Source organism: Chionomys nivalis, chromosome 3 (genome assembly GCF_950005125.1).
Source record: "Chionomys nivalis chromosome 3, mChiNiv1.1, whole genome shotgun sequence".
In the NCBI taxonomy this organism is placed as follows: Eukaryota; Metazoa; Chordata; class Mammalia; order Rodentia; family Cricetidae; genus Chionomys; species Chionomys nivalis.
The window spans coordinates 106,857,257-106,881,613 of NC_080088.1; the positions used below are offsets into that span (position 1 = coordinate 106,857,257).

General features: G+C 47.1%; 1 protein-coding gene across 2 annotated transcripts in view; it reads right to left on the reverse strand.

Moving 5' to 3' along the window:
• Nucleotides 1-21,041, reverse strand: part of Tmem132c (transmembrane protein 132C) — a 307,153-nt gene extending 286,112 nt beyond the window's left edge. For both annotated transcript variants that reach the window (XM_057766129.1, XM_057766127.1), the window contains exon 1: nt 20,854-21,041. In XM_057766129.1, coding sequence (XP_057622112.1) covers nt 20,854-20,959 — 106 coding nt within the window. In that variant the 5' untranslated portion in view covers nt 20,960-21,041. The remainder of the gene's footprint in view (nt 1-20,853) is intronic.
• Between the last annotated feature and the right edge of the window lie 3,316 nt (nt 21,042-24,357).

The window sequence follows — 24,357 nt, forward strand, 5'->3', positions numbered from 1 at the left end:
GGCCAACCTAGTCTACAAAGTGATTTCCAGGACAGCCAGGACTGTTTAATAGAGAAACCCTGTCTTGGGAAAAAAAGAAAGAAAAGGAAAGAAAAGAAAAGCTAACCTAATATGCAGTATAATGGTGTGAGGAGCTTGGACTTTGGGGAAGTGACCAAGTGACAGACTGGAGTCCCTAGAATGGGACTAAATATGACTGCTAATATAATTGTCACCTTGACACAACCTAGAGTCGCCCAGTAAGAGAGTCAGTTATGAACTGTCTCTATCTGGTTGGCCTGTGGGCATTTCTGAGGCTAGTATTTTGATGACTGACAAGACCTCCCTGCCCCCGTGGGTGGAGCCATCACAGGGGTTGCTGGACCGACAGGGAAGGCGAGCTGAGCACTGGGTGTGCGTTAATTCACTGCCCTCTGCTCCTGATGACAGATGCAATGTGACCATCTCTCTCGAGCTCTTGACACTTGTGACGTCCCTGCCATGGCGGACTGGAACCTGAACCTTGAACCATGAGCCAGATAAACTTGCTTCCTTAAGCGACTTTTGTCAGGGAATTTTATCACAGCAACGGGAAAGGAAAGTAAGATGGCGTGCTTATTACAGGGCCCTGGGAGCTAGTCTGTACCATCCATCTTGGAAGGATGTGACAGAAGGTGCTATCTGTTGAGCCAGGAAGCAGATCCTCGATAAACAATGACCAGGCTGGTACCTGATCTCAGATTTCCAAACCCCATGCCTGCGGGGTACAAAGCTCTGTGTTGAAGTTGCCAAGGTCCTGGTATCTATATTGCAGCAGCTCAACAAATGGTCCAAGGAAAGCATCAGGAATAAAAGACAAGATTGCTTCCCATGCTCAGACGACTACCGGCCACTTCCAAATGACTGGTATGGTACACGTTGCATAACGAGGGAAGGGGACAGAACGGAGAAATGTATCCCTGGATGGGTCATCTTGTTGTCATACACCACTGGGGGTTGGGGGTTGTACTGATTGTCTTAGCAAATTCTAAAGCCATTGACTCAGTCACAGTCCTCAGGAGAAGAGACCAGTAGGGCCACCAGGAGGAAACAGACGCTGGTTATTCCGCCAGACCACCTCTGAGCAATTTTGTCTGGGTGGCTCCCAGAAGATCCTGAGCTGGGGTGTCAGGGGCCCCTAGTTGCACTCCACTGATGGATCCCATCTCCCTACTTCTCAGGAAGCCACCTATCCCCACTCAAGAAGAAGGACTAAGGCTCTCACCAATATTTGAAAAGTCAAGCTAGGCCATCGTGTCTGTTACAGTCTGAGTCCTTGGGAGACTCTCCCCTTCTGAATCCCTTTTGGAAATATTCCGTGGCAAATGAAATCCAAGTGAGGTCATTAATTATGAAAATTCACAATGCATAATTATAATAATTACTCGGATCACATAAACATTACAGCACCATGAATAATTAAATAGGATCTGAGCTTTGGAGAGAATTGCTAACACAATAAAACCTAGGGAGGTGACAGGAAAGATGCAGGAGAGCCACACTCTGGTTTGCTGGGAGCGAGTTGTATTGTTACAAGAACATTTCCTTTTCCCTTTGTCCTAAAGAATTATCCCTGACCTTAAGAGATAGAAAAACAAAAGCAACGAGGAGATGCCTGGAAGTCGACAAGACGGGATCCACTTTTCAACATGGAGATCGGGAGTTCCAAGAAAGATGTCTTTCCCAAGGTTTATGTTCTGCCCTCATCTTTTAGAAAAGAAAATCCTTTCTGAAGAAAAAAGGGTAAGTCCTGTTTTATAACAAATATACGGCCACACAGAGGTACCTGTGTGTCCTCTTCAATTGTGTGAGATACCTGCTTTAGAAAGGAATAGATGCTTTCAGGTTTCTCTATGGACGATGTAAACTCATCAGAAAACAAAATCAAGGCGGAGGGGTATTTAATTTTGTGTCCACTATAAGAAATAAAATTGGTGTACCACGTGAGTTTTATTAACCATTACCAGATTTCATTAATCACTTAACTACATTTGTGAGCCAACAACAGTGTCTGTAATGACAGCGACTTCTGAGAACTGATTTTGTCCAGAGAGGTTGGGAACTAGACTCACGCTGGGGAACCCTCTGGAGAGGTGGCTAGGACTATGTTAGAGTTCGGATCGAAAATGGTGGTGCAGAGTCATATTTGAGGGCTCCAGCCTCAGCGCCTGGTGCTTTTTTGCAGGTGTTGGTGCCTGGGTGCCATTGGTAGGTCACAGGGGATGGGGTTTTACCATTGTACTGGTTCCTGAACACTTAGTAGGTCTCCTGGTCCACAGCACAGAACAACCGACAGTCACAAGCTGTCTTTACCATGGACCAAGTTGCTCCTGTTCACAAACTGTGATCCCCAAAACCCGTAAGTCAAGGTGGAATTCTTCTGTATGTCATTGCTGTTGGGTACTTTGTTAAAAAGATGAGAAAGCTAATACAACTTGGATTTTTATAAATGCCCTCATGCTCCCTGGGCAGGGAAGAATCAAGGCATGAAATAGGCACAAATCCTCACTGCTTCTACAGGCTAGCCTGTTATCTTTCAGGCTTTCTAAAATGATGGCTCATTAAAACAATAATAATGTTGTAATCTCGAGGGATGGCTTCAGTGGTTAAAAGCATTGGCTGTTCCTGCAGAGGACCTGAGTTCAGTTCCCTGCATCTAAAGGGTAACTCACATCTGTCGGCAACTCCAGTTTAGGGGATCTGATGCCCTCTTGTAGCTTCTGAATACGTGGTGCACATAAACCTATGTAATTACATGCACATACATGTGAAAATAATACATTTTTAAAATGGTCTTGTATGGAAAGCTGACATAGACCCCCCACCCATAGAAATCCTGTCAAACTACCAGGTAAGTTGATTTTTATTCTTTTCTTTTAAATTTATTTATTTTATGTGTTTAAGTGTTTTGCCTGCATAAATGTATGTGTGCCACATGACTGGCACCCTTAGAGGTTAGAAGAGGGTATCAAAACCCCTGGAGCTGGAGTTAGGGGTGGTTGTGAGTCACTATGTGGGTGCTGGGAACTGAACTCACAAGAAACTCAATTCTAATATCCACAACCCTGCTTTTACTGTGTCATGGCCTATGGTTCATATTACTGATAATAGATATTTATAAAGTGTCTCCTGTGTGCTTAGCATTTTCCTGTATAGTAGGGCTTCAATAAGGAGAAAGATGACCAAATTCAGGCCAATAAGAAACATGTCCTGTGATGTTACGTATAAAATACTGGTAACTATACTTCCCACATCTGTGTTGCCACGAGGTGTTTAGGAAAGGATTGGCAAAATCCCATTCAATTGCTAGAAAACAGGTGGTGAGCAGGAAAAGCTAGCCCATTCCCCATTGTGCATGTTAGCATCGGATAGAGAGGTGGGCTTTGTGTCCAAGGTCTTCAGTTTCTTTTCTCTTGTAGCTCTATTAGCTAGGATTGTCCTGAGTCTAATCCTGAACATGCACATGAGGAATAAAAATGGCTATTTTTGCCAGATTCTAGCCAGAAAAAAATAAAAAATGCTGTAGTAATTTCAATAGAAGAGTTTGAATGTGGGGAATAGACTTCACAGAAATGAAAGAGTTAAGATCACGATGATGGATGTTAACTACTGTGGGGGGGCACTGTCAGTCCTCAGGGAGGAGGACAGAGATGATGGGGTCCTGGGGGGCGGTGCCAACTGTGGAGAGCATAATGAGATGTGAGGAGAAGAGCCACCTCAGGCAGCTGGAGCTGGAGAAGATGCCGCCACAGCCACCAGTGGTTCAAGCTGCAAACAGAGGTGGAAATGAACGCACTGTGGCCACTGTACTAATCTGCACCTTTATCTCCTATAGCCTCCTCAGACTCAGGTGGAGAAGCCAGAAGGCAAGGGAGCCTGGGAGGTAGTGTTCCCTGTGAGCTGGGAGAGAGGAGGAGGGGATGGAGCCATAGACTAAACCCAGCATCCATGTGTAGAGGGCATGTCACGGAGCTACGTGATCCTTAATCAAGCCTGTGGAAGATGGAAGCTAAGAATCTCGGCTCCCTCCAGAGTTGTCATCCCCTTCCTCTGTTTCTGCCTCTCTAGCATCCTCTTCTCCTCAATGGTCTACGTGGTGACTATGAGCAGCTGTGAGCTTCATCGCCAGCCCCGGCTCACCAACCACAGGGCATCTATCAAAGAATGAAGGTGTTCGGGGTTTTAGATGACTGAGGTACTGGTGGTACATAGTAGATGGATAGAAAACCCTGGCTCACAAGGATAAGATGGTGTGCACAGTAGAGAGGGGGCTGGGCTCCAAAGGCTTTCATCAATGGGGTGACTGCGAGAGACCTGTCTCAGGCCTGGGCTCTCAGAGTCCTGAAATCTTGAAGTAGGTTTAGAACATAAGAACACCCCTCAAAAATCCCAAGTTCTTTAAAAAAAAATGTATATGTATTTGGTGTATAGTGTGTGTGTGTGTGGTGTGACGGGGTACTGTGGAAGTCAGAAGAACATGCTGGATCACTTGAGGAGTCATGTATTTGTAAAACCCCTTATATGAGTGCTGAGACCCAAACCCAAGTCCTCATAACTGTGCAGCCAGTACCCTTAACCCCTGAGCCATCTTTCCAGCCAACATCGCCACCCTTAATGATGTTGCCCCACTACTCTCTTGCCTAAAATCTGCAGTACAGGAGGGCAGTGTACTCAGCAATGGCACGGGCAGGTTTAATATTTGAAATTAGACACACAGTTATCAATTTTCAATCTGCAGATGTGACGTGTATGTATCAGACTCCTCAGGTACATGAAACATTAGATCTTATATTCAGTATTTTCTATGAAATGAGAAATTACTTGTGTTCTATGTAAAATAAAGCCCAGAAAAACAGAGTTCATGTATTTGCTGTTCTTGTAGTTTGTAGAAGGCAGCACATGGTCCTGAAGTAACAGTGTGTCCGCCTCTGGGAGAAGCAGCAGAAAAATGTCTCTGGGTTTTCAGACTTACTTGAAAAGGGCACAGATGATCAAAGTCGGGAAATGCTGAATTAAATGTTGACTGACTAAAGCTTAAATGTCTTTAGTTGATGCCTGACTAAGTGAGTACCACATTGATGGTTGACCTCCTGGCCTGATAATTTATCATTCATCCCTCCCCTAATGTGTGTGTGCCTGTGTGTGTGTGAGACTCTGTGCATGCCTGTGTGTGTGGGAGACTGTGTGCATGCCTCTGTGAGTGTGCCTGTGTGTGTGACTGTGTGCATGACTGTGTGTGTGTGCCTGTGTGCGTGACTATGTGTGTGACAGTGAGTGTGTGACTGTGTGTGTGTGACTGTGTGTGTGCTTGTGTGCGTGATTATGTGCATGACAGTGAGTGACTGTGTGTGTGGCCCTGTGTGTGTGAGCCTGTGTGTGTGACCCTGTGTGTGTGGCTCTGTGTGTGTGACTGTGTACGACTATGTGTGACTGTGTGTGTGACTTTGTGCGTGACAGTGAGTGTGTGACTGTGTGTGTGACCCTGTGTGTGTGACTGTGTGTATGTGAGACTGTGTCTGACTGCATGTGTGTGACTCTGTGTGTGTGTGTGTGTGTGTGTGTGTGTGTGTGTAAAGGTGGAGACCGTGGTGACTGAATCCAGAACACTGCATATGGCAATCAAGTCTTCTGCCACTAATCTGCACCCCCAGACTTTCAGGGACTTGAGAACACTTTTTTTTTTCATCTGTTGTGATCAGCTTTAACTTGACACAGCCTATAGACACCTCATCTAAGAACCTGCTTGGGTGAGACTGGACTACGGGAAAGTCTCTGGGACTTTGTTATGTTCACTGATGTAGGAGGCCCAGTCCACTGTGGGTGATGCCATTCCCTAGGCTGGTGGTCCTGTGCCATATAAGGAAGCTAGCTGAGTGCACACCTGTGAGTGAGCCAGCAAGCCTCATGCTCTACATCCTCCACACCCTGCTGCACTTGCATGGCCAACTGAGTTCCTTGGTTGGAAGCGATGCTGTGCCTGCCTTTGGGTCCCTGCCCTGATATGCTCTGGGATTGTAAGCTGAAACAAACCCTTTCCTCCCCTAGGTTGCTTTTGGGGAGAGTCTTTCATCACAGCAACAGAAATGAAAGCAGAATACCATCTTTGCTGAAGGTCCTCCTATAAGTTCTGACAGAGGATGCAATCTGGAGGTCCCATCGTGGGGAGGAAGCAGCTGACACGAGATCTGCCTGCTCCATCTGCACCTGGGCCCCAGGCCAGTGTTTGCCCAAGTGTGCCATGGCAGATGATGTGGAAGGAAACACAGAAGGACCTTTAAACATGTTATAACCGATGTAGTTATCTCGATGCTTTTTTTTTTTCCGCAGAAATGCAATTAGTATGTAAAACAGTGACTTTTATGGAAATGACTGCTTGGGGCTGAGCTCAGATGAGAAGATTTAGAACAGAGACAAACTGTGTGAAGCGAGTGAAAATGCCCATGACAGCAAGGCAGCAAAAATCACTAAGGGCCCTAGAGGGCGACTGAGAATTAGAAAATGGGATTTGAGTTACAGGTAATTTTTTTCTTGTCTTTGAAGGTGGGGTGTTTAAGCACAGCATCTTGTACATGCTTTCTGTTCTCCAAAATGTCACCCCTCTCTGTGTGTTTTCAGTTGAACTTTTAAAACTAAGCCCCTATGTTTCTGGAGAAAACTCAGAAGCCATTATCAAACTAAATAAAGACATCAGAGGTGGCGTTCAGTCAGACAGATGTACTCACAGCACCCTATGCTATGCAGCTGGGGACGTAAAGAAAGAAGTCATTGCTACACCTCCATTTCTGCTGTCTCATGTCCAAAAGCTAAAGACTGATGCAGGTGGGGCCTGGGCATGCTTGCATGTGTGTACGTGTGTGTGTGTGTGTGTGTGTGTGTGTGTGTGTGCGTGCACTTGCATGCATGAATCTAGGTGAGTATGCACATGTGTGTGTGTGTATTCACACATATACATGCACACAAGCACCGACTTTGCATTTTCCCATGAAGAGTAGAAACCAGAAAGATGCAGTTATGTTGAAGGGGCAGCAAGAAGATTTTTCTCTCAAGTCTCTAAGTTGAGACATACCAGACTTCACAGACCAACATTGGGACTGATCCACCAACATATAAGAATGGCCACTCGGCCAGTATGGGGAGTCTCTTGCCATTGCTCCTTGGTCAGAAAGGCCAACATTTCCACCTGGAGCCAGGTATGGTGACACTGACTTTAATACCAACACTCAGAGGCGAGTGAGTTCAAGGCCACCCTGGTCTATATAGTGAGGTGCAGTCGACCAGGGCTACACAGTGAGACCCATCTCAGCAACTGAACAATAAAGAGGAAGAAGTGGTGGGGATAACTGCTCCTGGGGCTTCGATGCCCAAAAGTTCTGAGGAAGCAAGGAGAAAGGAGCGTTCTTCCAATATCCTGTGAGCAGGCCCTGCAGGGTCACTCCGAACATTAAGATGATACTGGATATGCACCGCCCCCCCCCCCCCCCCAGTACCATAGTTCTGTGTTCAAAGGTCAGAGGTCAGGTCAATATGAAAGAAACATGAGGTCCATTTTCAAACGGATTTGAATCAAGTGTGGGATATTCTTCCCCAACACTGGCCTTCACCATCCAAACCCATTAGAGTTAGGACAGAATCGAGAATTAGGAACCGCATCTGATAAAAAGACACAGATGAGCCATGGGCAAGATGCAGTGTGAGATCACAGCTGATTCCAGACTCAACCTGTTTGCTGTAAAAGACACGAACAGAAAAACTGTGGATGTCCAGTGGGGAACGTGGGTAGTTTTGATCACGGTGATGTTAGGTAAGAGAATGCCCCTGTCTCAGAGAATACACTCCCAAGGGATCCTATAGGGACAACTTATTTGTAAGTACTTCAGAAAATTACATAGAATCCCAAATATAGAGACGTAGGGGTGATATACTGAAATTAATCTGGAGAAAGAGTTGAAAAGCATGTGAGATTCTTTTTAGTATTTCTGCAATTTCTCTGAAATATCTACAATTATTTTGATTGAGGAATTTCTCTGTACATATTGGACAGTGCTGAAGACACAGTTTTATGTGTGTCCAGGGTGCATGTAGCAATGTGGGGAGTCACTTGGATTGGCATTATTTGGAGAGAGCACGCTGCAGGCAAGAACTCTTGCCCAACACACTCCTTCCCCTTGTCAGCACGTCAGTTTGGTGAGGTTGAGAAACACAGAGTCAACATTTTAAAGAAAGAGTAATCCCGTCAATCACTGGCAGAACTGGGGTAGCTGCTGAGCTACTACCCAGAAGCCAGTACTATTTGGTGGTAATGACATCGTTCTTGTTAGCCTTTGTTCTCTCTGACTCAGCCACTGTCACTCAAGCTATAGCAGGTCTATCAAGTATGCTGTGGTCCTGTCCACCAACTCAATGTGCCTCCCATTCCTCTCTTCTGATGTCAACATGTTTCTTCTTTTGGGAAGGTTGTTTTTCCAGCTTTAGCCATGTGCACTGGATGGTGTTCTAGCTTCCTTTCAGTTGGTGTGATAAGACACAATAACTCAAAGTTACTTAGAGGAGGAAATGGCTTATCTGTCTTACACAGTCTATCATTGAGGGAAACCAGGGGAAGAACTCAAGCAAGAACCTGAAGCAGAAACCATGGAAGAACATTGCTGGTCAGAGGTTCATGCTGAGCTAACTTTCTTATACAGTCCAGGACCACGAGCCTAGGGTATGGTACTACCCATAGTGGGCTCAACTCTCCTGCATCAGTTAACAACCAAAACAAGCCCTCGAGAGACATTCCTACAGGCATCTGATCGAGGCAACTTCTCAACTGAGGCCTTCCACTCAAATGACAGTAGGATGTGTCAAGTTGACAATTAAATCCAACCAGGACAGATGGGAACTGCAATATGTGTGTGAGCCCCAGTACTGGGACACCACGTGATGACCAAACATGGGACCCTGGTAATGCCTCATCATTTCCACTCAATTTTGCAGCAGACAGTGGCACAGACAGGAACCAGTTACTCCAAGGACTTAAAAGCAATGTCATGCCTCCTTCTTAGTAGATGGGGGCTGGAGCACTTGGGAGCAATGAGCACATATGGACATGAGATTTTGTTTTCTAAGACCACAGAGCAAAAAATATAACGTGAGCCAAGACAGGGGAAGTACAGATAAGCCTGGAACATCTTATATCCAGAAAGTAGGGCAGAGCTTGAAGAAAAATGAAGACCTGTCAAAACAACAACAGACCTCACTGTAAAAATGGTTCCCATGGCCAAATTTAAGATATTTTAAGCTTCAAAATAAACAGGAATGGTAATAAAAATAAAGATAGGTACAAGAAGAATCTGGGTTTAAAATGAAAAAACTGAAATTCTACCAAGAATTGGGATATTTGAAGTCTCCATATGCCCCTGCCATAAAAATACTTATCGATTAAAAAATGATTTAGAAGATACCACAGCCGGGAAGCCTGGAAGAGATCACCTTGGTCAAGTTGCCAGAGTAGGCATTTCTATAAGGGGATGTGCTTAGCTGTGCAGCCTGATAAAATGACCTTAGTCATGATTAGATGGACAGCTCACCATGTTGGGGAAGAGACAGAGGCAGAAGAATGAGGTAACTGGTCACATTGCACCCAGAGTCAGGAAAGATAGAGACAGAGTGGTGATCGCAGGTGCTCAGTTCATTTTCTCCTTCTGACACCATCCAAGACCCTAGCATATGGGATGTTGCCACCCAGAGTGGGCAAATCTTCCCACTTTAGGCAAACTCCATGAAAATGCCCTCACAGACATGACAAGATGTGTGTTTCTAGGTGATTCTAAATTCAGTGAAGTTGACAATGAAGATTAACCACTACAGTCATGGAAAGACTAGCCTGCACCTTCAACAGTGTCAAGGTCATGAAACTCAAAGAAAGACTGAGAAAAGTGAGGAAGCATTAGGTTAGAGAGATGGCTCAGTGGTTAAGAGCACTAGCTCCTCTTCCAGAGGTCCTGAGTTCAATTCCTGGACTCACATGGTAGCTCATAACCACTTGTAACTCTTGCTCTGGGGGAAACCAACACCCTCTTCTGGCTTTTGTGGACCCCGAACTCAGGTGCATAGCCACACATGTAGATGCACACAGTGCACACATAATTTAAAAAATAAAAGGAACAAGGACAACTACAAAATACATGAAGTTCTGGGCTTGATTGCTTGTTTCAAAGGACTGTACTGAGACTAGAGGAAACAACACCTGGGGTCTGAGGACCAGACAGGGTATCAGAGAGATGAGAATTGCCTGATTTCAATGTTCTGCTATAGCTTTGTAAGAGAGAGCCTGTCTTAGTGTGTAAGAAAATCAAAGCACATTTGGAATGCCTTGCAGTTCACCACAGTTTTGACTGTTAATTTAACAGGAGCCTCACTGAGGCTGTGACAAAGGACACAATTATGTGACCATGTGAACTGGGTGGGTGGGAGGTGTCCAATCTCAGAGGCAGCTGGTATTACCTGAAGGTGGTGGGAATTTAGAAGAAAGAACTGTCCCTGTTGGCTAGTTGTGATTTGGGAAGAAAACAATAGCTCCGAACCCAAGTGATGATGTTATTAAAGAAGAGAAGAATGAAACACCCAAAAAGAGAAAACCAACTCTTCCTTACCCAGAATCCAGTCCCTGAGGACTCTCTATTAGCCAAGGCTATCCAGGGTCAGAATCAATGTGTGCAGGCAGGGAGCCTTGGTGTGAGCAACCAACTCGGAAGAAGACAGAAGCAGCTGGGGTCAATTGCTGCCAGCCAGCTGCAGAGAAGTCCAAAACTGTAGTTCAAAACCCAACATTGCCTTTGGGTGGTAGACCATTCTGTTGGTATAATGAGGACTTCATCTCCCTGGATGGGACCCATCATCTATGTCCAAGAAATCCTCCTATGCACTCCAGGTCTACCAAATTACGCACTACATTCAAAATTTAAAAATTAAATAAAAATTCAAAATAAAAATTAAAAAAATAAAATTCATCAAATAAATGAAACCCAGAATGTCTGACCAAATATCTGGGCTCTGTGGCCTAGACACAGAGAATGGCAGAACTGAAGACCTCAGGCGTGTGGGGGAGGGGAGACTGCCTCCAAAGCTAGACAGAGACCTCTTAGGCAAAGCCACTAAATGTTTCTCCTCACAGACCCAATGCTCAAGGGCAGGACCACGGCCAGGGGGGTCAACTGAGCATCAGGAAGGGATGGGCTCCAAGTAGGAAAACATACTTTGTTAACAGAATTTATGTGCACAAGATGAAACTGTTTGGATTTTGAAGAGAAATGAGAAAAATCTACAGTGAGTCAATTCATTAATGAAATGGGAACCCGGGGCTGTGTACTGACCCAAAACATTTACAAAAGCTAAAGAAAAGAACACACTGCTAGTTAGAAAACTGGAGATGCCACACAAACCTGGGGCAGAACAAATCACCCCAGATGGAGACTTCTCCCAGGGTATATGTCTTTGCTCAGCAAAGATGGCAGAGCGGAGCCTTGGGGGCTGCTGTATGTAGCCAAGGCTTTAGGAATCCCACCCAGAGTTCCTTTGTAGTCCTGGGTGGCAGAGGGGGAATTGGGAAAGAGGAACCCCTTCCATTCAGCTGGGAGGGGGTCAGCAATGGAGAGCCTGGTCCACAGTCAGAGCTGGAGCCACGTCAGATGGGTGATGGAATGAATAAGTGAATAAATGATTTCTAAAGCAGAGAGAACACTCTGAGCGGGAGATGTGTTGGTTGTGGGGGGACGTGTGTGTGTGTGTGTGTGTTTGTGTGTGTGTGTGTGTACATACATGTGGTTGGCCTCGTGTGTACCTGCCTATATGAAAAGGCCAGAGGTCAATCTTCGGTGTTATTCCTCAGCTATTAGACACATTTTCTTTATGAGACAGGGTCTCTTACTGGCCTAGAACTCACTGATTTGGTCAGGCTGGCCAGCCAGCGAGGCCCAAGGGTCCTCCCATCTCTGCCTCCCTAGAAATGGGATTACAACTCAGACACGCTAAACAGAGTTTTCTATGTGGGTTCTGGAAATCAAACTTCAGTCCTCAGGCTCATGTGGCAAGCGCTTTCCTCACTGAACCTTCCCAGTGTTCCTGGAGAGCCCTGGGAAGTGACTGCTTCTGCCTAAGCATGAGAATCCAGCTGACTCCGCATCCCAGGAAGGGGCTTCTCTGTCTTGGTAGTTACATTTGGCTTTTGGTCTTTTTCTGGCTGTGAGACACTTGGCTTCACCTCAGATCCTCTAGTCCCCTTCTGCCAACATCATTCTTTTTAAAAGAAAGCATTTATTTTATGTGTGTGGATGTTTTGCCAGAATTGAACGTAGGCATGTGCTCTTGACCCCGATGCCATCTCTCCTGCCTCAAATCTCTGTGCATCTTCATTCCTCTCATACTCTCTGTCCTAGGGATTAGATGGAGCCTCAAACTCCAGAGAATGATCTGGCTAATCAGAAACTCCCATTCCCTCTACCACATCGAAAGGCTCAAGTGTGGGTAACTATTGTCAAGTGACTCACTCATGAAATTTCTACGGTCATTTAGGAAGTCAATGTCTTTGGGATGGTGTGCTCTACAGAAGGAACATAACTATCAGGGGAGCTTCACATGACAGAGGCAACTGCCCGCAATGATGACAAAATCATTCAGAGGAGACAAAGAGTGTCCTGTGATACTGCCTGGCGCCTAGATCCAACTGGGCCTGAAGCCCACAAGGATCCTTCAGTTACCAGCACTAACACACTGCTGCAGATGAGAAGCTGGGATAGTTAGCTTTTTCAAACGAAGATGCATAACTGAAAACTGAACAGCTCAGCATTCATCCACAGCTTGCCACCAGGCAGGTGCATGGAAATCACATCAGTAGCAAAACACAAAGTCATTGCTGCCCATGGAAACAAAATGATGAAACTATGTTTCCAAGGCCGATACTGTTCACAGTGTGCTTTTTTTTTTACAGTGCAAGATTTCTTGTTTATTTTCTTGTCATTTTTTTCTAAGAAAAAAATCACTGCTAAAATAAAATTCAATGGTAAGAGCAGGAATTAGCAGTGTGTGCACACATGTATATTGGACAATAGGATGCTCTTCAAAATTTCTTTAGTTTGAAGCCGGGCGGTGGTGGCGCACGCCTTTAATCCCAGCACTTGGGAGGCAGAGGCAGGCGGATCTCTGTGAGTTCGAGACCAGCCTGGTCTACAAAGGGAGTTCCAGGACAGGCTCCAAAGCTACAGAGAAACCCTGTCTCGAAAAACAAAACAAAACAAAAAAAACAAAAAAAAAAACAAAAAAAAAAACAAAAATTTCTTTAGTTTGAGAATATAAGAAAGTGTTATTGCCTCACAGAGTCCCTAATGGGTCACCACGTGCCAAAGCAGGTGACATTATATCAACATTTTCACGGCCAGGAGTTCACAGACAAGGTAAGGAGACACAGATGAAAACAGATATTATAATTAAAGGCTGGGGGACTGGTTCAGCAAAACAAACAAAATGAGTCGATCACAGAATGGGTGAGAAAATTAATTAAGGGGCATAGCCTGGGGGCTGCTCTAGGCTGCTTTGACGGCTCTAGAAACTCAGGGAGAAAGTAGTGTTTAAGAAAGGAATTCATGGAAGTGACGGCTGATGCATTTAAGGACAACATAAGCCCCGGCTCCCTGTTGTCTGTGACAGATGGTCACCTCTCACGAAATGTGTCTTTCCTTTCCCTTTGAAATCGTCAGGTTCGCTGTTCTGTTTGCTTCGACATCATTCTCAGGCCTTTCTGGAAACATCTTTCTGTGACGAGACTGTCTTGCGTGATTCTTTCTGGCAGTGTTAACGTCACCAATTCTAACAGCAAGTGTTCTGAACTTTTCTAACTATGTGTGATGGTTTGGTGGCCCCAGGAGACATCCCTCCTCCGAGCCTGTGACCAACTCCTTACTTAGGAAAAGGTCCTGTAGATACATTATGTTGGAACTTACATTCAGTCCTTATAGAGCTCTGGAGTGGGGGATGAAGAGATGGTTCAGTGCCTGCCTTGCAAGCACGAGGACCTGCCTTGAGTTTGATCCCCGAAACCTGTATGAAAAGCTAGATTGTAGTAGCTTGTGCTTGCTTTTCCTGTGCTGGGGAGACAGAGACAAGTTGATCTCAAGGGTTCACTGTCCAACCAGCCTATTCTAATTGGTAAGATCCAGGCCAGTGAGATGGTGTCTCAAAAAAACAAGCCTAAGGAATGACTGACACTTGAAGTTGCCTCCCTCTGACTCTCCCACCCTATGCACAATGACAGTGGGGAGGGGACCCACCCAGAAGACAGTCATGCAAACACAAGTCTGAGCAGAAGATGCTACAGCCGGGGAACCCAGGTGCTACCAGAAGTTGCAAGAGTCGAGGAAGCATCCTTCCTAGGTACCCAGACAACAATCTGGTCCTGCTGGTACCTTGACTTAGGACTCTGGCTCTGAGAGAAAATTATTTCTCTATCTTAGGCGGTAGATTAAGTGGCACAGAAGCTGTTCTCTGTGTGGTTTCTTATCATGCCAGCCCTGGGAGAGAGATGCTACATGCCTCAGGCTCATGCATCTCTGTCCTGAAGACATAGGAAGTAGGTGTGGTCCTTGCTTCATAGGATAAAATCTGGGGCTCAGAAGAACTGTGCTGATTGTAATGGCCATGTCCATGAGGTCTCTGTGCTGGGAAAAACATTGTCTACGGATTTTGCTTTCAGCATCTACCCACCCACTTCTGGTAACAAATGGTTCTATGGTTTCCCTCTGGGAGAGATACTCCCATCAAATATGGCATGGTGATCCTGTCAGTCACTCCCATCTGACTCTAGAGAGGGGTGTCTAGAGTCAGCTGGTCTAGATTACTGAAGACTATGCAGTTCCTTTTGTTGGTTTGCTTTGTCATTCTACACACAGAACCCAGGGTCCCCTACACACCAAGCAAGATCCTACCAATAAGTGACATCCCTAGCCCCAAACATCATCACCCCTCTAACACACACACACACACACACACACACACACACACACCACTCTCGGGTTCATTCCAAGTCCAAGAGTCTTTATCTCTAGAATCTACAACCTGAGCCAGAGACAAAAATCACTGAAATGACCAAAACTTCCCCTGCATCTAAGCTGTGGTGCCCCATGGGAGGCAGACATAATTGACAGTCACAGGGAGCCTACAGCAAGCCACAAACTGTGCCCAGGAGACCTGGCCTGCAGACTTCTGTGGCATCTTCAGTTTGTGAACCCATAACTCCTTTCTTTTCTGAGGCCTCCGATGCTTCTGATGCTCGCAGCCTGGGTTCCCTGAGCAGTTCCTCCAGAAATGGGCAGAACTGAGGCTCCGTATGAAGTTGCCCTTCCAGGGTCACCGAGTCTGACCCCAATTAGCCTGTAAGTGACACTTCTTCACACGGATCAAAGGGGGTGCATCTTATGTAGAAAAGATATCAAATCCTTGGTGGCTTCAGGATTCCAACCATTTCAGAGTCCTATTGGATTGCTAACAACTGTCGTGAGGGAAAGAATGTGTGTACGTTGCCAAAGATGGGATGTCGGTCACTGAAGAGTAGCGTAACCCATTCTCTTGAAAATTTTGCTAACTCACACACTAGTATTGACCTTCCTCGTCTCTTAGAGGCAGCAATTTCTAAATCCCCAAGGTGCTTAAATAAGAAAATTGAGTAAAGGTAGGAGATAGAATAAAGACCCGTAGGGACGGCAGCATCCGCATGCCCAAAGTGCCCACTCAGAAACAAGCCTGAGCCGATTAAACGTGACTTTTCACTCTCCTAGAAACTATATCACAACAATCCTTAATCAACAATTCTCTTAGCGGCACCTAACACATAAGAGGGCATGCACTTCAAAATGATTTCATGTAGAGGGCATGAAACATACTGGAAATATATTTTTTTAAGGTTAGTGTAAAGCCTATGGAGCAGTATAAAGCAGCTTGAATCTAAGCTTTGATGAATTAAAGATGCATTTTGTAAACCTTAGGGCAATGGGTAAAACTGAATAGGAAGCACAAATGAGCCTATCAAGGACATAAAATAGATTCATAGAACATGCTTAACCCTAAAGCAGAAAAAGTCACGGGAAGAGTAAGGAGCAAAAGGACCATGAAGGGAAACAGTGTGTACAGTGTCAGTTCCTAATTTATACATGCAGATAATTATATTACATATAAATGGTATAAACATGATGATTAAAAGACAGAGATTAACAGACTAGATAAACAAAGGCAATGATTTGGGGCTAGAGACATAGCTCGGTGGTTAAGGGTACAGGCTGCTCTTTCAAAGGACCTGGATTTGGTTCCCAGCACCCACATGGCAGTTTACAACCTTCTGTAACTACAGTTCCAATGGTTCTACTTCCCTCTTCAGGCCTCTAAGGGCACTGGACTCGCATGCATTCACTGGCCCCAGTATCTAGAGATTCTTGTGATTTTGGCTTAGAGGATGATCTTCTAGATTTGGCACCAACAGCCCACTTATTAAGAGAAATTTTCATTAAAATTTAAAATCTGATTTTATAGGACAACTGGACAGAAATATCTTTCAGACACTGTCTGATGAGAAATCATGTCCAGAACACAGAAACTGCCTGAAAAACATCAGTAAGAAAGTAAACAACCAATTTTCTAAAGTGGGCATGCAGCATTTGAAAAAGTCATTTCACCAAAGGAGATGTACGGATGATCATGAAACCCAAGGACACGCCACTTTATCTGTCAAAGACTGAGAATAAACAAAACCCCAAAGAAGTAAATAAAACTTAAAAAATAAAAAAGTAAGTAAAATCCTAAAGAAGGGCCAGTGGGATGGCTTAGCATGCAAGGGAGCTTGCTGCCAAGCCTGACAATCTGAGTTTTGCCTCTGGAGTTCACACAGTGGAAAAGAGAGAACCACTTGTCCGAGTTGTCCTCTGACATCCACATATGTGCACCCACACATATACATGAACACACCAAGAGAAAAGACCTTGAAAGTCTCAAAGAAATACAAACTACTGGGCTACTGGAATTGGCAGACCAAAGAAACAGCAATAATATCAAGTGCTGCAAATGATACAAAATAACCCAGTTGAGGGGAAACAAAAAGCCAAAGTTACCAAATCACTTGACAACACTCCAAGGCCTGGATACTTAACCAGGAGGAACTAATGCAAGCCACTCAAAACCCTGTCTGTGAATATTCATAATATTTTCATAATCAATAAAACCCAGAGTCCTTCAAATGGCCTTCATTTGAGAAACAAGAAAACTGAGCAGCACTCAAAGGAATATTACTCAGCATTAAAAAGGAAGGCCCAGCACTGGGGCAAAGGTGGCTATGGAATGCATGATGCTGACTGCACAGCCGCAGATCTGAAAGCCACCCACAGTGTAAGTCCATCATGGTGTTGCTACTAAAATAGGAAAGGTCCAGAGACCAAGAACAGTGTGTCAGGAACTGTGGATGGAGGGAGACGGCACAGGGTTTCTGAAGGTGATCCAAAAGTTGACACATTTGTATGTGTTAGTCCAAACTTACAACTATATATCTTAAAGGGGAAGATTTCATTGTATGCATTTTTCCCTCATTAAACACAACTTTCGGACAAAGAAGATGACTGGATTCTTGAGGGACGGCTCAGTGTTTAAGAGAACTGGCTACTCTTCCAGATGACCCGGGTTCCATTCCCAACACCCACATGATGACTCATGACCATCTGTAACGCCAGTTCCAGGGTCTCCAATACCTTTTCCTCGCCTCCATGGGTACTGCACACATGGTGCACAGTCTTATAGGCAGCAAACACTCACACACAATAAAAATTACAAGAAGATGATATACAACTCATAGAAAATAGAAGTAAGATCCTTTTTTGCTTGGTAAGTTACTTATAAAATTGTCATGCAGTTGTGCAGTGTGGCTTAGGAGTCTGACACAGGCACTTCAGAAATCTGGATATTTTCACATGCCTTCTCCCATTTTTAAGACTAAAAAACGTGTTTTTATTTAATTAAAATAAAGCTGTGTGACTTCTATCATTTAAAAATGCCAGCAATCTGCCTAGTTTTTGCAAACATCCTGTGGACAGCCCATGTTTGCAGAGAGTCAGGGGAGAGGGGAGAACTGAGACAAGTCAAGGTCTGATGGGGTATCATCAGTGGGGTTTGGGGGACCTCTGGAAGGCTGAACAGATGGCGATGCTGAGTGATGCATGGAAGAAGGTGGATGCGCATTTGAGCTGAGCCCCTGGACCCCACTGAAAGCATGGCTGAGGGCAGGGGAGAAGAACCCTTCTCAACCCTTCCCCCACACCCCTCCGCAAGGTCCCCCTAGGCGCCATAGTGCAGGGACGCTAAAGAACTGCTCATCTTTACTTCATTCCTTCAGTGGACAACACTGATCTTTGAAGCCACTTCAGGACTCTAAAGCCTCCTCTATTCAAAGGTGCCTGTGCTTCGTGCACCACTTGGTGAGGTGTGTGATGCCAGTGCTACATGCACTGCTTGCAGCTCACACCCCCACAGAGGTCTCTGTCCACAGGGGCATATGCACATTGAAGTAACTGAGGACCTTACAACAGGTTCCAGTGAGTTAGCGGACTACAGCTGGATCCAACCTTTGCTGGGGCCCCACACCTGAGCAGAAGCCCTCACAGCCCTCCCGAGGAGCCCGTCAGTCCTTCACACCCTTCCACCTGCGGTTGAAGGTTGGCAGGTGAAGCCTGTTTCAGCTCAAGTTGGGTCTAAATCTCAGAGAACCATTCCTCTGTTTCAATGCTCTGTCCTATTTATGGAAACTCACAAGAACAACTGCGTTTTCTGCAAACCCTGGTGAGTGGCGAAGCTTCAGCATCAACAGTCAAAAACACACATTTCGGAGGGTGCTAATGACCGGATAGTTTTCCAGGGTTCCAGAAACCCACACAGGGACCCTTGTATTAAAAAAAAAAAAGTCCTGTTTGGCATGGTTATTTTTTTTAAGACAGTGGAAATTTAAACAAGGATGAGGAGGTGTTTGTTTCTGTAAAACATTGTATGGAGGAGCTGGGAGGTGGCTTAGTGGCAGACTCACGCACGTGCAACCTGGAGGACATGACTCCAAGACTCAGAAAACAGCAGCAGAGCAGGGCAGATGGGGCAGGCTGCAATCCCAGCGCTGAGGCAGTGATGGACAGGTTAGGGGTTCGCTGACACGAAGGTTTAGCCTAATGAGAGAGCTCTCTGCAAAGAGAGAAGCCCTGTCTCAAAAAACAAGGTAGAGACTGACTGACTGCAGAAGACACTATGGGTTGGTCGCCTGCCTCTGCACACAGGTGCAAACACACACCTGCTTGTGCACGCATGCAACATCTTTCAGAGTAAACATCAGGCTGCTTTAGGGGAACACAGAATGAGCTGCAAGCTTTTGATCAATGCTGCAAAGTGAAAACACATTTAGCACACGATGCTTCCTGGACCAACCTTAGGAGCCCCACCCGGTGAAATCTAGCAAATCCAGGTGCCTGGGGGAGAGGGGGGCGCTTTGTATCACATGGGCGATCTCCACCATGCCAGCCCCACCCCAGCGCCTTCAATCGCCAGTCCAAGGTCTACACCGGCCACTGCAATAACAGCCTCTGCTTGATCCGAAGTGAAATGTGGGTCTCTTTCTCTTTTTCTTTCTAAATGCCCATTAAGCTATTTAGTGATCGGAATCCGCCGGGAGGTGTGTGCTGAGAGCAGCCTCTGGGTTAATAAACACCCCAAGCCCCAGTTTACCCGCGGCTCTGGGGAAACAGGACCCATTGGGAGGAAGCACAGCGTACATAATGCATGGTAGGCTTGTCTGGGGGAATGCGCCTGGAATAAGGGGCATCCCCCAGTTTCACATAGCGCAGAAAGGACTTTTGTAAAGCAAATTCTACTTTTTAAACACCAAATGACAACTTGTCTGCCCGGATACATTTCCAACACAGCCCTGGAGCACCAGGCTGGAGAGAGGTTTTGACATCCGTGCCGAGTGCATAACAGAGGAACCTCAGTCCGGTCCTTGTCAATGGCTGAGCTTGAACCCGCCTCACTGCGGGAGAGTACAGAACACTGTAGAACATCTGGGCTTAACCTATAGCACGCTAGAACCTCACCAGGGCGCCCGACCGCACCCTGGGGTTCCAGGACTCTGAGCGCCTGAAGCAGCGGTTCTGGTTCTACAGCCCCGCCCGTAGACAACCTGACCCACGGAAGGGTAATAATCCGACTTAGCGACCTTAGCAGCAGCGAGAGCCCTGGCAAGCCTGCGTCAGCCCGTTTGCACAAGTCTCCAGAAACCTGCAGAGTCCTGGTTCCCACCGCTCCCGGCAAAGGACGGAAGTGGGAGCCTGTCAGTGGACTCGCTGGAAACTAGAGCCGCCAGATGCTCCCCAACGCCACCGCTCGGTCTAAATGTGGGGTGGAAAGTCCTGGGTTTCTCAAAGCTGTAGAAGGGGCCGCGGGAAACCAGGGTCCTCCCCGCGCCCCGCAGCTGCACCGAGTCTAGGATGCGCAGCTCCATATGGAACTCAGGGTGCAGCCCAGACCCAGAGTCCGGCAGCCACGCCTCCCGCGCCCCCCCCCCCCACCGCTCTCCGGGAGGGAGAGGCAGCAGGGCTTCGGGGTGGGCTGCCGCGGCGGATCCCTAGCCACAGCTCAATGGCTCGCAGCTGCGGCCGGAATCCGCTGTCTCGATAACTGGGGGCTCTCGGTGGGACCCGGAACCCTCATCATCAGCGCTACCCTCTCTACCCGCGCCCTGGCTCCCCATCAGTCCCCAAGAGACCCTGTGATCCCCGACAGCGTCCGCCTTACCTTGACCCAGCAGAGCGGCCAGCAGCAGGCTCAGTGCCCTGTACCGCGCCGCCCACCCCGGGGCCGCGCCCTCGGAGCGCATCGTGGTCGCTGTCACGCTACCCATCGCCAGCCCGGGCCCCGCGCCGGCTGCCCCATGCCCGGGGCCACCCCGGCAGCACTCCGGCTCCGGCAGCTGCTCGTGCGCTGGTCCAGACAACTTTTCTCCGGCTGCAGCCGCGGTCCTGCTGATCCCACCCCCGGGCCCGCCCACTTCGGGCCCTCCCACGACACCCTCCGTATCCGCCCACCTCCGGCCCCGCCCGCGGCCGGATGGAAGGAGGATGCTAGAGGGGCCAGGAGGCCCGGTGCGCGCTGGCCTGGGGACCAAGACTGGGGGCAGGACCAAGGCGCCTTGGAGACTTGAAATCTCTTCTCCCACAGCGGATCCCCGGCTTTCAAGCTTCCTGCCTCCATGAAGCCACGTCCTACAGGATGGCTCTGCCAGGTGCCCGCCACGCGGGATGGAACTGAACCCTTGAGTTCTGAGTCTTACCACCTCCCATGGTCACCGCGAGGTCTCGCGGTCGTCAGTTCCCCCATCAGTAACTTCAGGTCATCTTCTGCTGACGTCTGGGGACATCTGGAATTCAAAGTCGCTTGCAGCTGTGGACGAACTATCTAGGTGAACGGTTGGACTCAGTGGGACGTATACCAGTGGTTCAGTGGGATGTGTGCCGATACGTGTGCTCCGTGGACAAGGCTAGACTCGTTTTTCTGTATCTCACCCAATTATGTGTATCCAACTATCCAGGCTTAAAACAAAACAACGTCGTCGTCGTCGTCCCCACCCCCTCACGCCCCCCTCAGCGCCAGAAACTATGCCCCAGACGTGTCCTGGTGAGAGCAGTTTCTCCACACACTCCTGAACCTACTCCCCCCTCCCCCGATTTCCCGATGCTCCCTTCTGGTGGCACTAGGTTCCAGCAATGTCCCTGCATGCTTACTGACGCTGGGGTTTGTTTGATGGGCTGCTCAGGAGTCTGGGCAGTGTGCTGCGGATAGGATCTGACTGGGGCTGGAAGTGAAAGGTTCTGAAGCTGGAAGGCTAGGACTCTTATCAGCTGCCAGCTCTCCAAACCTGGGGAGCCCCACCCGGATCTGAGTCTCAATCTGCACAGGCTGGGGATCTCTCTCCCACCGAGGGTTAAATAGATCAAGCTGGCCAGTCCGTTGGAAAAGCTTTCAAAAGAAAACAAACATAACAGTGATTGATGCAGAAGAAACATCAGGGAAAGGGCGGACCTTTCCAACCCCCAGGTCTTGAGACAGCATAAGAAGTCCGAGGGTGTGCGGGTCTTGAAGAGGAGCTCATACCTGAAAGGCGACCCTGCTCTCACAGGCATGGGTAGGAGTAGCTTTCTATTTAGGTGATGCAGGCAATAGCCCAACCCTCCAGCTCAGTTCACTACTGAAGACACATCTTTGGGGAACAATAGCAAAGTCACTTGGGCCCCTAGAATCCAAGGCAAATTTTCTCATTTTTTTTTTAAAGAGCCTGAAAATCTACAGAGAATAAATATTTTTTGTTGAAATGTTTGGTCCCCTACCACCAGGGAGAAACTCAGCAGTCCAAGATTTCAGACTGAAGGATGGGGTCTGCTCCATCCCCCGTCTCCTATTCCAGAATAGGAATAAAGAATGAAGCCCGAGTGGGACCTCGTCACCATGTTTACAGCCCGAATGGCACCTGCCGTCCTCGGATGCATCTCCCCTCTTGGTTCTCCCAGAATGAACAGAAAGAGACCAAAGAAAACAGAGTTTCCCTTCTGCAAGCCCCACTTTAAGACTGCCTTTAATCTGCCATGTGACCTTCTAAACATCAACCAGGCACTCACACAGATTCAACAAATGGGACAGAGGACTGTCGGTCCCTTTATCTCAGCTAGGGAAACCCACAGGTTCCCGGGGCTAACAAAGTTTCCTGTATTTATTTATTTTTTTAAGTCCTGTATTATTGAACCTCAAAATCATTAATTCTTTAACCAAAATTGCTTCCAGATGCTTGCCTGAGTCTCATAAGCGACACCAGGGACCACTAATATCCTCAAAGGGTATTACGAAACTCCCCGTAGGCTGTGGGCACATGGAGACAATTAACATGATTTATAGGAGGGCAGAGTTATTGGCAAGAGAAAGCCCATGGCCTCCACATGTGCCCAGGGCTTCTAACTGAAAGAGGCCGCTAAAGATTTATTTTGTTCAAGCTGAAATTTTAAGTGGTTGACATTGCATTATACGAAGTATAGAACTTGTTGGAGTGGCTTAGAGTGTCTTGCCCTGTCTGCTTGCAAGCAGGGTGTGTGTCTGCATATTGCTGTTATGCGTTAAATGAGCAAATGTTATTGGCGGTAGGACAAGGACAGCTATAGATTGACCTCATAAAGCAGCCACGGTCAGCTTGCAAAGCAAACGGCATCTTAACTCTGTTGCTTACTGGTGGACGTAGAAAACAGGGAAGGAAGAAAAATAAAAAATATGCCAGTGATGCCCAGTATAGACAGATGCATCGAAACAATCCTCAGAATAACACATGCCATTCAGCCATTCGGCAAACACTGTTTCTGGTCACCAGCTGGTTTCTAGAGGGTTCTGAGAGTGGAGTAGACCAAGGTCCCCTGATGGTTATCCTTGATTGACAACTGGATGGAATTTAGACTCATGTGGAAAGAAGCCTCTGAGCGTGTCTGTGAGGGGGTTTCTAGATCAATTTACCTGACGAAGACACACCTTGAATGTGGGCAGTGCCATCCCATGGGGAAGGATCCTGGATGGAATAAAAAGGAAAAAATGAACTAAACCCCAGCATTCATCTCTCTGCATCCTGGCTGTGGATGCCCCGTGACCAGCTGCCTCAGGCCCCTGCTGCCATGCCTTCCCCGCCATGATGGCCGGTGCCCTCAGACAGTGAGACTGTCCCTTGACAGTTTTCTGTCTTGACTTGCTCTTGTCAAGTATTTTGTCAAGAAATGAGAAGTCCTACACTCGGATTTTTTCCTCACGTGGCAGAGGGGAGCTCCAGGGAGGTGGATGACTAAGACTGTCTGTCCGTTATAAGCTGTGACTTTCGGTAATGCTTTAAGAGAAAGTACCATTGTGGGACAACTTTCAGGATGATGCATGGAGGCCAGCCGAGACATTTTAGGAAAATTCACAGTGCATAGTCCAGGCCCTGGTGGTGCATGACCCCTGGGGGCGGCAGAGGATGCTCAGGACTTCTGTGTGCATCTGGGGAGGCCTGGACCAAAGACAGGCAGGGTGGATAAGTGAAGCAATTGATGGACCTGTGTAATTGTGAGAGAGGAGGAGGCATTTTGAGCAGTTGAATATCTGCGATTGTCCTGTCTGGAGTTGGAGGAATTCTGGGAATGGGGGGGTGTGGGCAGCCTAGGCCACTGGTTAGGATACTGAGGCCCATAGAGAAGGTTACATCATTGCTCTGAAAATCAACTTTCCACCCAGGGG